This window comes from Epargyreus clarus, unplaced genomic scaffold, assembly GCF_041222505.1.
Source record: "Epargyreus clarus isolate Ecla_fem2 unplaced genomic scaffold, WU_Ecla_fem_2.2 ptg000011l, whole genome shotgun sequence".
NCBI classification, from domain to species: domain Eukaryota; kingdom Metazoa; phylum Arthropoda; class Insecta; order Lepidoptera; family Hesperiidae; genus Epargyreus; species Epargyreus clarus.
Genome location: NW_027332219.1, coordinates 7,041,919 through 7,055,710, shown reverse-complemented (window position 1 = coordinate 7,055,710; position 13,792 = coordinate 7,041,919). Strand labels below are relative to the sequence as shown.

The following is a 13,792-nucleotide window of genomic DNA, read 5'->3' as shown; positions in this document are numbered from 1 at the left end:
GTAGCCTCTCCCCTCAGTGGTTCTCGCTCGATGTAGTGGTAATTTCATTTACCTTTGATCAAAATGCGTTAATGCACTAATTATGCAAAAAAAAGGACCAAAAAATATGCATAAGATGCCAGAACTGCTTCACTATAAAAATAGGTACCACAGATTCCTACCACAGATTCCTGATGGAAGTTATAGAACTATACTTGTCTTACCATCTTTCAAAGTATTATATTTCTAAATATACATTACTTTTTTCATATACAGATACGCGGCAGTATGGACGGGCGACAATCTAGCCGAGTGGGGTTTCCTCGCTGCCTCGATACGCATGTGCCTATCGCTCGGTATATCTGGAGTGTCCTTCTGCGGCTCCGACGTTGGCGGCTTCTTCCAGAATCCTGATGCTGAGCTCATGACTCGTTGGTACCAGGTATGTAGTATGAGTATTTGTACATGACGAACAAATTTATACATACATTAAATATAAATTTATTATGTTTATACACAAAAACAAAGTACAAGTCGTAAACAAAGATCGCGGAGTGAGAGAGAGTCGATGCGAATGAATATAACCGTGTCGAATGCCATCGTCGTTATAACGGCCGTTAGGATGCGTGAACAACATCGCACGAGACATTGATGACACAACCTTGAATGCCCAACGATTATTTTAACGGTCCCTTAGGCTGCCTGCAAATTTTAATATTCTCAAACGTAACCAAATATGTCATACGCATTTAATATATCAGCCTAATGTTCTCTTAATCTGTGCGTACACGTTCTCCTTAAATTCACTTCACACCTCAGCCTTAAATTCACGTCACCCCAACGTACGTATTCCGTGCACCCAAACGTCACCCTCACGTCCGCGTGACGTCACTATGACGTGTACGTCCTGAGTCGCGCGTACACGTCTTCGCTCGGATACACACACACACGCACGCACGAACGCACGCACACACGCACGAACGCGCACACACGCACGCACGAATGCACACACACGAACGCACACACGTACGAACGCACGCACGGATGCACACACACGAACGTACGCTCACACAAACGAACGCACGCAGGTATACACACACACACGGACGCACGCATAAACATGTATTGTAATGTTACTCGGTGCTTGTCGCAGGCGGGAGCATACCAGCCGTTCTTCCGCGCGCACTCGCACATGGAGACCAAGCGCCGGGAGCCCTGGCTGTACGAGCCCGCCACCACGCTGCGCATCCGCGACGCCGTGCGCCGCAGATACGCGCTGCTGGACCTGTGGTCAGTACCGTACCGCGTACATACAGCCCGCCACCACGCTGCGCATCCGCGACGCCGTGCGCCGCAGATACGCGCTGCTGGACCTGTGGTCAGTACCGTACCGCGTACATACAGCCCGCCACCACGCTGCGCATCCGCGACGCCGTGCGCCGCAGATACGCGCTGCTGGACCTGTGGTCAGTACCGTACCGCGTACATACAGCCCGCCACCACGCTGCGCATCCGCGACGCCGTGCGCCGCAGATACGCGCTGCTGGACCTGTGGTCAGTACCGTACCGCGTACATACAGCCCGCCACCACGCTGCGCATCCGCGACGCCGTGCGCCGCAGATACGCGCTGCTGGACCTGTGGTCAGTACCGTACCGCGTACATACAGCCCGCCACCACGCTGCGCATCCGCGACGCCGTGCGCCGCAGATACGCGCTGCTGGACCTGTGGTCAGTACCGTACCGCGTACATACAGCCCGCCACCACGCTGCGCATCCGCGACGCCGTGCGCCGCAGATACGCGCTGCTGGACCTGTGGTCAGTACCGTACCGCGTACATACAGCCCGCCACCACGCTGCGCATCCGCGACGCCGTGCGCCGCAGATACGCGCTGCTGGACCTGTGGTCAGTACCGTACCGCGTACATACAGCCCGCCACCACGCTGCGCATCCGCGACGCCGTGCGCCGCAGATACGCGCTGCTGGACCTGTGGTCAGTACCGTACCGCGTACATACAGCCCGCCACCACGCTGCGCATCCGCGACGCCGTGCGCCGCAGATACGCGCTGCTGGACCTGTGGTCAGTACCGTACCGCGTACATACAGCCCGCCACCACGCTGCGCATCCGCGACGCCGTGCGCCGCAGATACGCGCTGCTGGACCTGTGGTCAGTACCGTACCGCGTACATACAGCCCGCCACCACGCTGCGCATCCGCGACGCCGTGCGCCGCAGATACGCGCTGCTGGACCTGTGGTCAGTACCGTACCGCGTACATACAGCCCGCCACTGCTGATCAATAATTATCACAGATACAACCTTCAATAGTTTGAAATCCAAGGACACCACCGTCAAACCTATTCCTAGTTTACAATAACATTGTGAGGTAAAGCTGCAGTTTTAACTGCGTGGTAAGGGAAAACGGGATATCTGTTATTCCAGAGATAGCAAAGCATCTAAAACCTCAGGTAAGAATTAAACACATAGGACAGTTATAGTCTGCGCCAAACTTCTAGTCCGCTCAGAAATTATTGCGCGCAAGTTTAGTTAGTATACACTCCATACCGTAAGGTCACACTAATGCAGCTAGGTCCCCGCAGACGGGGGCAACGCGCTAAGAGGACTCCGGTTGCGTTCCTCTGGAGATCCCGGAGTCCTCTACGCAGCGCGGAGGACGGCCGCCGGGGGGTTTTAGTGCGGTAAGAGTCCCACATAACCCTGTGTCGCTCCCACGACATCGGGTACCTTTTGAAGGTTTCCCCCTCGTCAACAAAAAAAAAAACAAAAAAGGGCGAGAGCGGGCAGCGGGGAGTGCCGGGGTCCATGCTGTCACAGTCCAGCTGATATCTACAATGCTGTTGCGACGCGAGTCGTTTCTATGTTCGGAGCGGACTAGCAGTTTGACGTGGACTCTACCACAAGTGTGATGCACGCAGGTTTGTTACTAGAAACTTCATAAAAAAAAATCTTCAAAATATAGAACGAACATTCGCCAAAATTGTGCTAAAATGTGTTTTAAGAAATGTAATTATTTACATTATGTAATTATTTTTTTTATTATAGGTACACATTGTTCTTCGAGCACCACCGCGACGGTTTGCCAATCATGAGGCCAATCTTCGAGGAGTATCCCAAGGAGGTGGAAGCATTCACTATCGATGATCAGTATTTATTAGGTATGTTGAATGTATATAAAAATTATGTATGTAAATCTTCTGTATTGTAAATCACGGTATCGAATTGTTTAAATATTTTATTCACACAAGTTTTTTGATTTTACTCCAAGTGCATATTATGGTTGTTGTCCAAGCATACCCATTTAGGATGGAGAACTGTCTGCCACAACGTGGATTACCGTTAAAATTATATACAAATATTTTTATTTCACGGTAAATATTTTATAAGATGTTCCTTTTTATAACACATCAATTAAACACATTTTGCGACTTTCCGCGAATCGTCAAGAGATAGCGCTTTCTTAATCACGCTATTGAAGTTTTTTCTACATCTCGTATATACAATTGAGACTGTTAGAGGACAACCAGTCTCCATGGCATAATTTTTTCATACTTTTTTTAAATAAATCTATATTATGAGCGCCGAATAGCTAAATTTAGTCTTTGATCACATTACAATTACATTAACATTTTTTAACAATATTTTTTATATGTTTATATTCTTTCCCCCAGGCCAGAATCTCCTGGTCCGTCCGGTGGTAGAAGCGGGTGCGACGAGCGCTAAGGTGTATCTCCCGGGAAGAGACTCGGGGGTGCTGTGGTACGATGTAGACTCGTACCAAGTGCACAGGGCCAATGGATACTTCAGTCAGGACGTTAATATTGGCAAGGTGAGGGTTTTGTCTCGTTTTTAATTACATTAGTTTGGTTAGTTAAGTTAGTTTGGTTTGATTATTATGGATTTTTCTTTTAATTTATCATTACATCCCTGATTTTAATTGTTATAAGTGGCAGTATTCGATGTCGCATTAATACAGGTGTGCTTTTTTTTTGTTCGGTTCCCAGTTAAGAAAATAGATTTAAAAATTGTAAAGATGTAGTTTTAGTTTTTAACAAAGTTGGCCTCGTACCTACTTTTAATTATAATTAGCATTTCTCTCTATTTAAATTTCGGATTTGTCCTTGAAGACCCATTTGAAAAATTCACTTTGTATACAATACAAGAAGCATGGAATCCGAAGAAAACTTATTTAGTTTATTATCCTGGCAAAGTTCATCTTAAATAACTTGAACACATCACATAGGTATTCTACATTTTAACATACTCCTTATTCCTACTTATTATTACTAATTATATTATATTGTGTTTCAGATCCCAGTGTACCAGCGCGGGGGTTCCATCGTGCCCCGCAAGGAGAGGGTGCGGCGCGCCACCGCGCTCATGACCAACGACCCCTACACGCTCATCGTGGCGCTCGATGCCAATGTGGGTACCACTGTCACACTTATTTCTAAATGGGATATATTACGATGCCTTGTAACGAGTGTTAACGTTGTGTTTTGATGTGAAGAATGTGGTGAGACGCTGTGGAGATACTTGCACGAGTCGTCCAACTTAATCCAATGAAGAACACATGTTGAGTTATGGTTTGTACTTATACGGCTATATTAATAAATGTGGATTAGAGCAAGCGTAACTTTAAAACTAGTCGCAATGAAAGTTTATCCAAATTCAGTATTAATAAACACGTTGTAGGCAGGGAGTAAGCTACTCCGAGTTTAATCTTGGCGTAAAAGTTAGTCCGTGTCACTTCCTAGTTTAAGGATGGAATAAGCGTTTTTTTATTAATAAGGCCCATATAGTCTAATGAAATCCTCAGTAGTAAATAGATACACGCACGGGACATAGGTTCAACCTCGGGTAATCTCTAATTCTATCCGGAGTTCATTACAGATGTTTATGTGCGGCAGTGCGAATAACCATCTTGTGTGTTGCTACACCAAAAAATGTAAAAACTACATAGTCACCTAACTCATGTTTATTGAACATGGTAATCTTACTCCTAATTTTGTCAAGAAATCCATGCCCATCAGTTACTACCAGGTTTAGAATAATTATTACACAAAAATGTCTTGCTTACCAATACTTACATCAACCGTTGTATAAGAGATCCATGAGTAAACATTGATACTGGAGCTAATGCTTTATTAATTACTAGCAGAACCCGCGGCTTCGCCCGCGTAAAACAATATTATATGACATATAAACAACTGTAATCGTAAATTTGTACCTAACAATTTTAACAATAAAGTAGGTTTTATTTATTTTTATAATAAAAGCTTTTTTTTCGTCACTGTGTACCTAAATTGGTCAAGCTTTCTTCAGAAACATACACAAAAACTCTAATTAGTAGACTGTAATGAAACTTTCTTTAAAATATAAGTTTCATGTAGGATATCATAATTATTATTTAAACTATTCCATACGAACCGTCCATATATATATTATATGGGGTTATATGGGGCTTTACATACAGCGGTTCTTTCCAGGGTCTCTGGCTGGGCGGTTAGAGATCCCATTCTTGCCGCCCGCAACTCCAGAAGTCCCCCTTTAGTCTCGTACGACAGGAGGGGATACTGTAGCCTATGTCTAGCCTGTAGGTCTATGTATCTACCACATCACTATCACTAATCCACGAATACCCACCACAACCCTACCCCACGGCAGGACAAAATGTTGGCAAACAAAGTAGTTGCGATGTACCTAATCAGTATACCAAAATGTTAAGTTTATTCAAAAACTTACGCATTGTCATATATGAAATTTGCACCCCTTCAACGTTGTCGTGTATTTGTCTGAATAGACGTTATCTGAAATTTCACGTTTCTAACTTCGAACCTAAAAGATTTCCCGTATATATACATACATATTATAACACTTATTTTACCTCCTTAGTAGAATTTCAAAAACATTCCTATATACATATGCATCAATAGATACTTTATCAGCAAATTTCTGAAAGACAATATTCAACACCAACCACCCACGGGTGGTGTGTGACCCGCGACTTTCCCTTGTGGCCCGCGGGTCTGCGCGTTACTAATAATTGGCCAAGTGCAAGTCAAACCCGCACCTGGAGGGTTCTTCCGTACTACCAAAATTTTCATTTTTTTAAATTTCTAGTATTTAATATTGCAGCAGCCATTAAAGTACACACATTGTGAAAATTTGAACTGTCTACCTTTAACGGTTCAAAACTTAGTTGGAAAAATATCTGTTACAATTAAATGACTGATATGTGGATTAATCGGATTTTATTGGATTGCTTTGAAAATCTTTACATTCACTTTACAATGTTCCGCAGAGTAGAGAGAATAGACAAGTGTCACAGATCATGAAAAAGACATTAGATGGAAGGCACGAAATTTTTAATTGTACAGATAATATATTTTAATATTTTAACACTTCCTTCAAATGAGAGCCTTCCTTCAAACACAAAATTAATTTTTAAAAAATATATATTAAGTTTCTATATTTAACATACCAATGTTACCTCTTAACAACTTAAATCTATCTCGAGGTAATGCTTTTGTAAAAATATCAGCAAACTGATGATCTGTGCTTACATACTTTAAAGAAATAATTTTTTCATTATACTTTTCTTTCACAAAGTTATACTTAATGTCTATATGCTTGCATCTTTTGTGAAATTCACTGTTTTTAATTACATTTATAGCACTTAGATTGTCAATATGTAGGCACACAGAGTTTTGTTTATACTCTCCTAAATCACTTAATAAGTATTTCAACCACATTGTTTCTTTGGTGGCTGCACAGGCAGCCATAAATTCAGCCTCAGTGGTTGATAAGGCTATAGTTTGCTGGCGTTGACTGGACCAAGTTATTGCAGCTCCATTTTTTATAAAGACATATCCTGTCATAGATCGCCTTGTTGTTATATCATTGGCATAATCCGCATCACAATAGCCAACTAGATCTGAAGACAGTGGCTTACACTGATAACTTAAACCCAGGTCAATGGTCCCTCGTAAATACTTCAATATTTTCTTTACAGCACTCCAGTGAGACTCATTATAATTGTGCAAGAACTGACTTACCAGACTAACTGCATACATAATGTCAGGTCTGCTCACAGTCGCTAGGTGTATAAGTGATCCAACTGCTTCTCTGTATGGTAGATTGTTGTCGGGTACCGTCTCACTTTTCTGGAGCTTCACATGAGGATCTGACCGTAGGTGAGAAGGTTTCATCATAGTCGATTCCTTTGGTTTGTGCATATCCCTTAGCACACAGACGGGACTTGTATCTTGGACCTGTTGGTTCATCTTTCACTTTGAATACCCATTTGCATCCAATCACTTTGGCATTTTCTGGTTCCTTGACCAATGTCCATGTATTATTTTGACTATGTGATTGTAGTTCTTCACCTATTGACATTTTCCATTTCTCTGCATTGGCCGATTTCATTGCGTCTTTGTAGGTCAGAGGTACATCTAGACTTCCTTCATTGTAGCATAGATATGTTTCAAAATCTTCAGTTTTAGATTGTAGTTGTTTGTTTCTTGGCCTTAATGTGACATTAGAGACTGGTAGGTTGTCAATTTTCCTGTCTGGTACATAGATGCTGCTGTTTGGTGATGAATCATAAGATTCATACTCTTCACAACTACTGGAGGAGTTTGTGGAACTTAATTGTTGACTGTCACACGATAATTCTTCATTTACAGACTCCTTCTTTGATTCAGTTAAGTCCACCGGAACATAGTTTCTTACAACAGTTGATTCTAGAAAAACTGCATCTCTGCTTTTCACAATTAATCCAGAGGTAGGAATTATGAACCTGTAGCCTTTGGTGTCACTACAGTAACCAATGAATATGGCTTTCCTTGCTTTTGGATCCCATTTCTTTGTTTTCTCTTTTGGTAAGTGCACCATGGCTTCACAACCAAACACACGCAGGTGACTAACACTTGGTTTTGTTCCAGACCACATCTCCTCAGGAGTTTTATATGACAATGATTTTGTTGGTATTCTGTTTAATAGATAAGCAGCAATTTGAATGGCTTCTGCCCAATACTGTTTAGATAATTTTGCATTAAGTAACATACTTTTGGCTTTTTCTATTAAAGTTCTATTTAATCGTTCAGCAACTCCATTTTGCTGCGGTGTATAAGGCACTGTGGTTTGATGTACAATTCCATTACTTTTTAGTAGCTCAGAGACACTGTTGTTAATGAACTCGAGGCCATTATCAGTTCGAAGGCACTTGATTTTACATTCTGTTTGATTTTCTACATATCTTTTAAATTCTTTCAATTTCTCGATTACTTCTGATTTCTTTCGTAGGAAATAAACAAATATCTTCTTTGAAAAATCATCGGTAAAGGTTAGGAAATACTTTGCTCCGCCAAGAGATTCTGTCTCCATTGGACCACACACATCGGAATGCACTAGTTCAAGGAGTTTTGAGGCACGTGTACCTTTGTTTTTGAAGGGCAATCGTGCCTGTTTTGCTTCTAGGCATGTTATGCATGTTAAATTGTTATCCTGTTTCTTTAGTACTTTCATACCTTCAGTATTTTCAATCATTTTATTTAAGTCATTGAAATTCAGATGGCCCATTCGCTGGTGCCATAAATATGCATCATTTTCTACAACATCAGATATGTAAGCATGTTCGTTATACATATTTAGTCGATACATATTGTTCACTAAATCTGCTGTTCCCACTATAGTGTTATATTTGTTCAGAATAACACATCCTTTGCTATTGAATTTAACTTGGCCACCATTTCTAATTATTTGGCTAACAGATAATAAATTAGTAGCCAGCTCTGGCACAAAAAGCACATTCTGAAGTAAAACTTTACTGCACTGACCTGTTTCATCACAAACATCTAGACTCAATTGCCCCGAACATTTCACTGGTAAACATTTTTCATTGGCAACCTTGATTGTTTTGATTACTGATTCTTTCTGATGTGACAATAAGTCACAGTGTCTGGTCATGTGTGCAGAGGCTCCGGAGTCAACATACCAAGCATCACTGCTGTTATTAGAAGCAATGAATGCAGCAGCATAACTTGAGCTTTCTGCTTTATTTTTCTTCTTGGACTTACATTCCGTGCTGATATGTCCATACTTGTTACAGGAATAGCACCGAGGTCCTTTTGGAATAAACTTTTTATTTCCTTTCCTTATGAAGTTCGTCTTAGTTGCAAATGCTGAAGTTTGACTTTCACTCATTTTAACATCTTGTAGAATTTTCGATTTAACAGAATCTGAACTTATTTTGAGTCCTGAACTTTCAATTGCAATTATCATGGGTTGATATGACTCGGGTAGACCGGAGAGCAATAAGGTTCCTAACCACTCATCGTCTACTTTAAACCCAATATTTCTCAGTTTGTGTGCTGTCGTCATAATTTTACTGACGTACTCCTCTACATTTTGGCAACCTGTCAGTGTGGTTGTGCACAGTTCCCGAAGCAATCCAACACGGCGTGTCAGCCCTGAGTCATCGAAGGCTTTGGCAAGATTGTCCCATACTTCCTTCGCGCTTTCAGCCTCTTGTATGTGAACGTAATTAGTGGAGTCAACCAACAATATTATTTTTGACTTCGCTTTGGTATCGCGTTTGGAGTCAGTACAGCCTTTCTCAACGCAATCCCAGAGTTCCTCGTGCTGTAAATATGTTTTCACAGCAAATCTCCACGTTGAGTAATTGTCTCGGCCGCTTAATTTTTTCTATTAATGTTAACGGATTGCTGGAAGACATCTTGTACGCGTGAATACTTTTAGGTTAAGTATTTGCCGGCTTGCCGAAATCACACTTTTACAGATTACTAATCTTTTATGATCACTCGGGCTATTCTGGGCCCATAACCTGTTACAATTAAATGACTGATATGTGGATTAATCGGATTTTATTGGATTGCTTTGAAAATCTTTACATTCACTTTACAATGTTCCGCAGAGTAGAGAGAATAGACAAGTGTCACAGATCATGAAAAAGACATTAGATGGAAGGCACGAAATTTTTAATTGTACAGATAATATATTTTAATATTTTAACAATATCGAATAACAGTTTGTGTTGTATGGGGACCCCTTCTTGTTTTCAACTTTTTTTATTTTTATTATTTGTTGTTATAGCGGCCACAGTTATGCATCCTCTGTAAGAATTTCAAATGTCTATCTATTACAGTTCCAGAGATAGAGCCCTGTGACACACGGACAAACAGCGAAGTAGTAATAGGGTTCCGTTTTTATCCTTTAGGTACGAAACCTTAAAAAACCGCTGTTCTGCACTTCAGCACGCGCAATACATTTCCATTAAAAATATATGTTACGACGGCCCGTGGAATTTCGCCCTACACTTCTATGTTCTTTTTTCAGACACGCCAAAGGAAGTAACTTCAATAACGGTTTTTAAAGAAACTTTCTTTACTAATAGTACCCTAATGGGGTTGATTGTTGAGTTGCTAAAAATGCTGAAATAATAATGCTGAAACGATGTGTAAACAGAAAGGCATAATGCATACACCCTTTTATAGCCGTCTTAAGGGTTGATCTAAAAAAAACAGTGACTCAGATGCTTTATTGAGTCTAATGATAATTTTTCATAGTGGTTGCTTCCAAATTAACGGATTATAAAATAAAGTTCCAACCCCTATTTAACGACCTTAAGGGTTGATTTTCAAAAAATGGAAAAATAAGTGATATATTATTTACAACCAAAAAGCAAAATACCAATTTTCATAAACTTTGCTTCAAAATCTGCGGACTTGTAAACGAAGTTTCTACCCCTGTTATACCCTCTTAAGGGTAGATTTTCCATAAATGGTGTTAAAAAAGTTCTATCATTCCCAACCAGAAAGCCAATTACCATTTTTTACAGTCCTAGCTTCCAAATTAACGGGGTTTTAAAATAAAGTTCCACCCCCTATTAAACGTCCTTAAGGGTTAATTTTTCATATACGGTGAAAAAGGTGTTCTATTATTTTCAATCAGAAAGCAGAATACTAAATTACATAGAATTTGCTCTAAAATCTGCGAAATCCTAAACGCAGTTTCTACCTCTATTTTATCCTCTTAAGGGTAGATTTTCCATAAACGTTGTTAAAAAATATCTATTATTCCGTACCAGAAAGCTAAATCCTATTGTTACAGTCCTTGTTTTCAAATAAACGGATTTTAAAATAAAATTCCATCCCCTATTAAACAACCTTAAGGGTTGATTTTCCAAAAACTGTGGAATAGGTGTCCTAGTATTTTGAATCAGAAAGCCAAATAACAATTTTCATAGACTTTGCTTAAAAAGCCGCGGACTTCTAAACGAAGTTTCCACCCCTATTTTACCTTCTTAAGGGTAGATTTTCCATAAACGTTCTTAGTAAACTCATAGATGCTAAAAAAATTTTTTGGTCAAGTTTCAGAGTTTTAAAAGCGATAGATTGGAAGATAATTTTTTTTTTAATTTTCAACGCCCCCGCACTCCCCTCTGGGGGTGGAATATCATAAAATTAGTTTTTAGTAAATTCAAACATGCCAAAAAGAATATCCTGACTAAGTTTCATACCTATAAGAGCTGTAGTTTTTAAATGTGATTTTTTTTTAATTAACACCCCCGCAACCCCTCTTGGGGGTGGAATTTCGTAAAATCCGTTCTTAGCTGACCTCTACTCGGTGAAAAGAATATTCCTACCAAATTTCAAGTCTTTAGCTCTAATGGTTCCAGAGATATCGTGATGAGTGACTATATACGTGGAAATCTCTTATATATATATAATATATATATATAGAGAATAATTATTATTAAAAAAAAGACAAACCCACTGAGTTTCTTACCGGATCTTCTCAGTAGAGGTCGCGTTCCGATCCGGTAGTAGTTTAAAAAAAATATTGTATCTGACAGTTTGTAAGTGCCGTCGCTGGCCTATACAAAAATAAATATATTTCATTTCATTTCATTATCCACCATACAACTATGGAGACCCTAAGCCCAGCAAGAACTAATCCCATTTTGGAGTCCCCACGACCAGCAATGTAATACTAACATGATATTATCTATTCCAGAACACGGCGACCGGTACGATCTTCATCGACGACGGTGAGTCGTTCGACTACCGCGAGGGCAAGTACATCTATGCGAGGTTCACGTACGACAAGAACGGTATCACTTACAAGTGAGTTTCCTTATGTTATGATTTTTTTATTGACTTTCCAAAGGATAGTATAGAATTTCTAAAAAATTAAATGTTTTTGTATATGGCACAGTAATAAAACAAACATAGAAATACAGTACATTTGACGTAGTAGTATCTTATATTTTTTATATTATTTTTATAATTGCTGTCAATGATTATATTTAAAGTGTAACTATTAAAAATGCAGATGCAAAAAAATGCCCTTAGTATAAAACTCATAATCTTAATTTCTTTATCATAATTTTTTCGGAATGTGAAAATGTTACAAGATCGCGATTTTCATTTCTTATTTTTTTCTTCAACATACATTTTAGAGAACACATTATCTAACAACGCAATACACTTTTTCAACAGTATTTAAATCAATATATTTTAATGCTTTTAACTCCCCAGATTCATCGACGACAAATCGTCTTATCCGACGCGGTCGTGGGTGGAGCGGATCGTGGTCGCCGGGATTAAATCACCCCCGAAGGTAGCTCGCCTGCGGCAGGGTGACGTCACAACCGCGTTACTAATGACGTTGCACCGCGGTAATGACGTCCTCGTGGTACGGAAACCGGGCGCCAGTATGGCCCAGGAGTGGAGCATCGAGTTTACGTACTAAGTCTAGGATTGTGTCTAGATGTGAGAGATTTTCTTAATGTTTGTTGGGTAGCAAACGAGTGTGTAGTACTATTAGTATCTATTGCCGCCTAGGAAATCTGTAATCAATCCCAGATAGCTTTATAGATCAGTGTTAAGTGCTGCTCTGTTATATCCCAGATTGATTACAGATTTCCTAGGCGGTTATGGTTTTAAGGGTGTGGTAAGACAGAGACACAAAAGATTTTCCTTAGCTGCAAAGTACCATGTGATTTGTTATCAGATGGATCGCATGATCGTTTGCTAATTCTATAGTATAAAAAAGTAGCGGCTCACCGAAGAGGTACCACTACCATACCTATTTTTGTTTCGGAAAAAAGCTGTGGGCTGACTTATATATCAGGCGATCATCTTAGCCCTCAGAAGTGGCGACGCATGTGCGATCGGATTTAGGCATCTTTTTACAGATGTCTAGGGGTTTGTAGTAAACCACTTTACCATCAGATAGACTGCACTCTCGTTTGACACTTTAAACTTATAAAAAAGCAATAAAAGGCAACATTTACATTTGCCCTGTATTTTAAAATCGTCTCACATCTAGAACATATTTTTGTTGTAGCTATACATAGACAGGTAACATTTTGGGCTCATTTACTGTGTTAAAACTTTCAATCCATTTAAAATAGGGTAATTTATGTAAGTCATGGTTTTAACGTCATTGTTATTCTATCTAACCAATGTTAGTGATATTAACATATTTCCTACTAATATTATTATGAGGTAATTGTTTTTTTTTCTCACAAAAGTAGCTATGAACGTAATTGGAATTGTATAATGAAAAATAATGATAAGACGATATGGTGTGTTATGTTAATGATAGGATTTCATTATTCATGATAGTTATTATCCAACTCAATTATCATGTCCATCTGACTTTTTAATTAATAATTAATGATAAAATTTTATAATGTTTTGCTTAGTTCTTATTTATTGCCATTTAATGTAATTACCATATTGACTTGTAGGACAACTAATCAT

At 39.7% G+C, this 13,792-nt stretch overlaps 1 protein-coding gene across 1 annotated transcript in view; it reads left to right on the top strand.

The window, feature by feature from the left end:
* The window catches only part of GCS2alpha (glucosidase 2 subunit alpha), a 29,130-nt gene extending 16,209 nt beyond the window's left edge, over positions 1–12,921 (top strand). The window contains exons 14-20 of the mRNA XM_073077865.1: positions 256–421; positions 1,133–1,269; positions 3,045–3,157; positions 3,671–3,828; positions 4,311–4,424; positions 12,039–12,148; positions 12,563–12,921. Of these exons, the coding sequence (XP_072933966.1) occupies positions 256–421; positions 1,133–1,269; positions 3,045–3,157; positions 3,671–3,828; positions 4,311–4,424; positions 12,039–12,148; positions 12,563–12,776 (1,012 nt within the window). The 3' untranslated portion in view covers positions 12,777–12,921. The remainder of the gene's footprint in view (positions 1–255; positions 422–1,132; positions 1,270–3,044; positions 3,158–3,670; positions 3,829–4,310; positions 4,425–12,038; positions 12,149–12,562) is intronic.
* Positions 12,922–13,792: the final 871 nt, after the last annotated feature.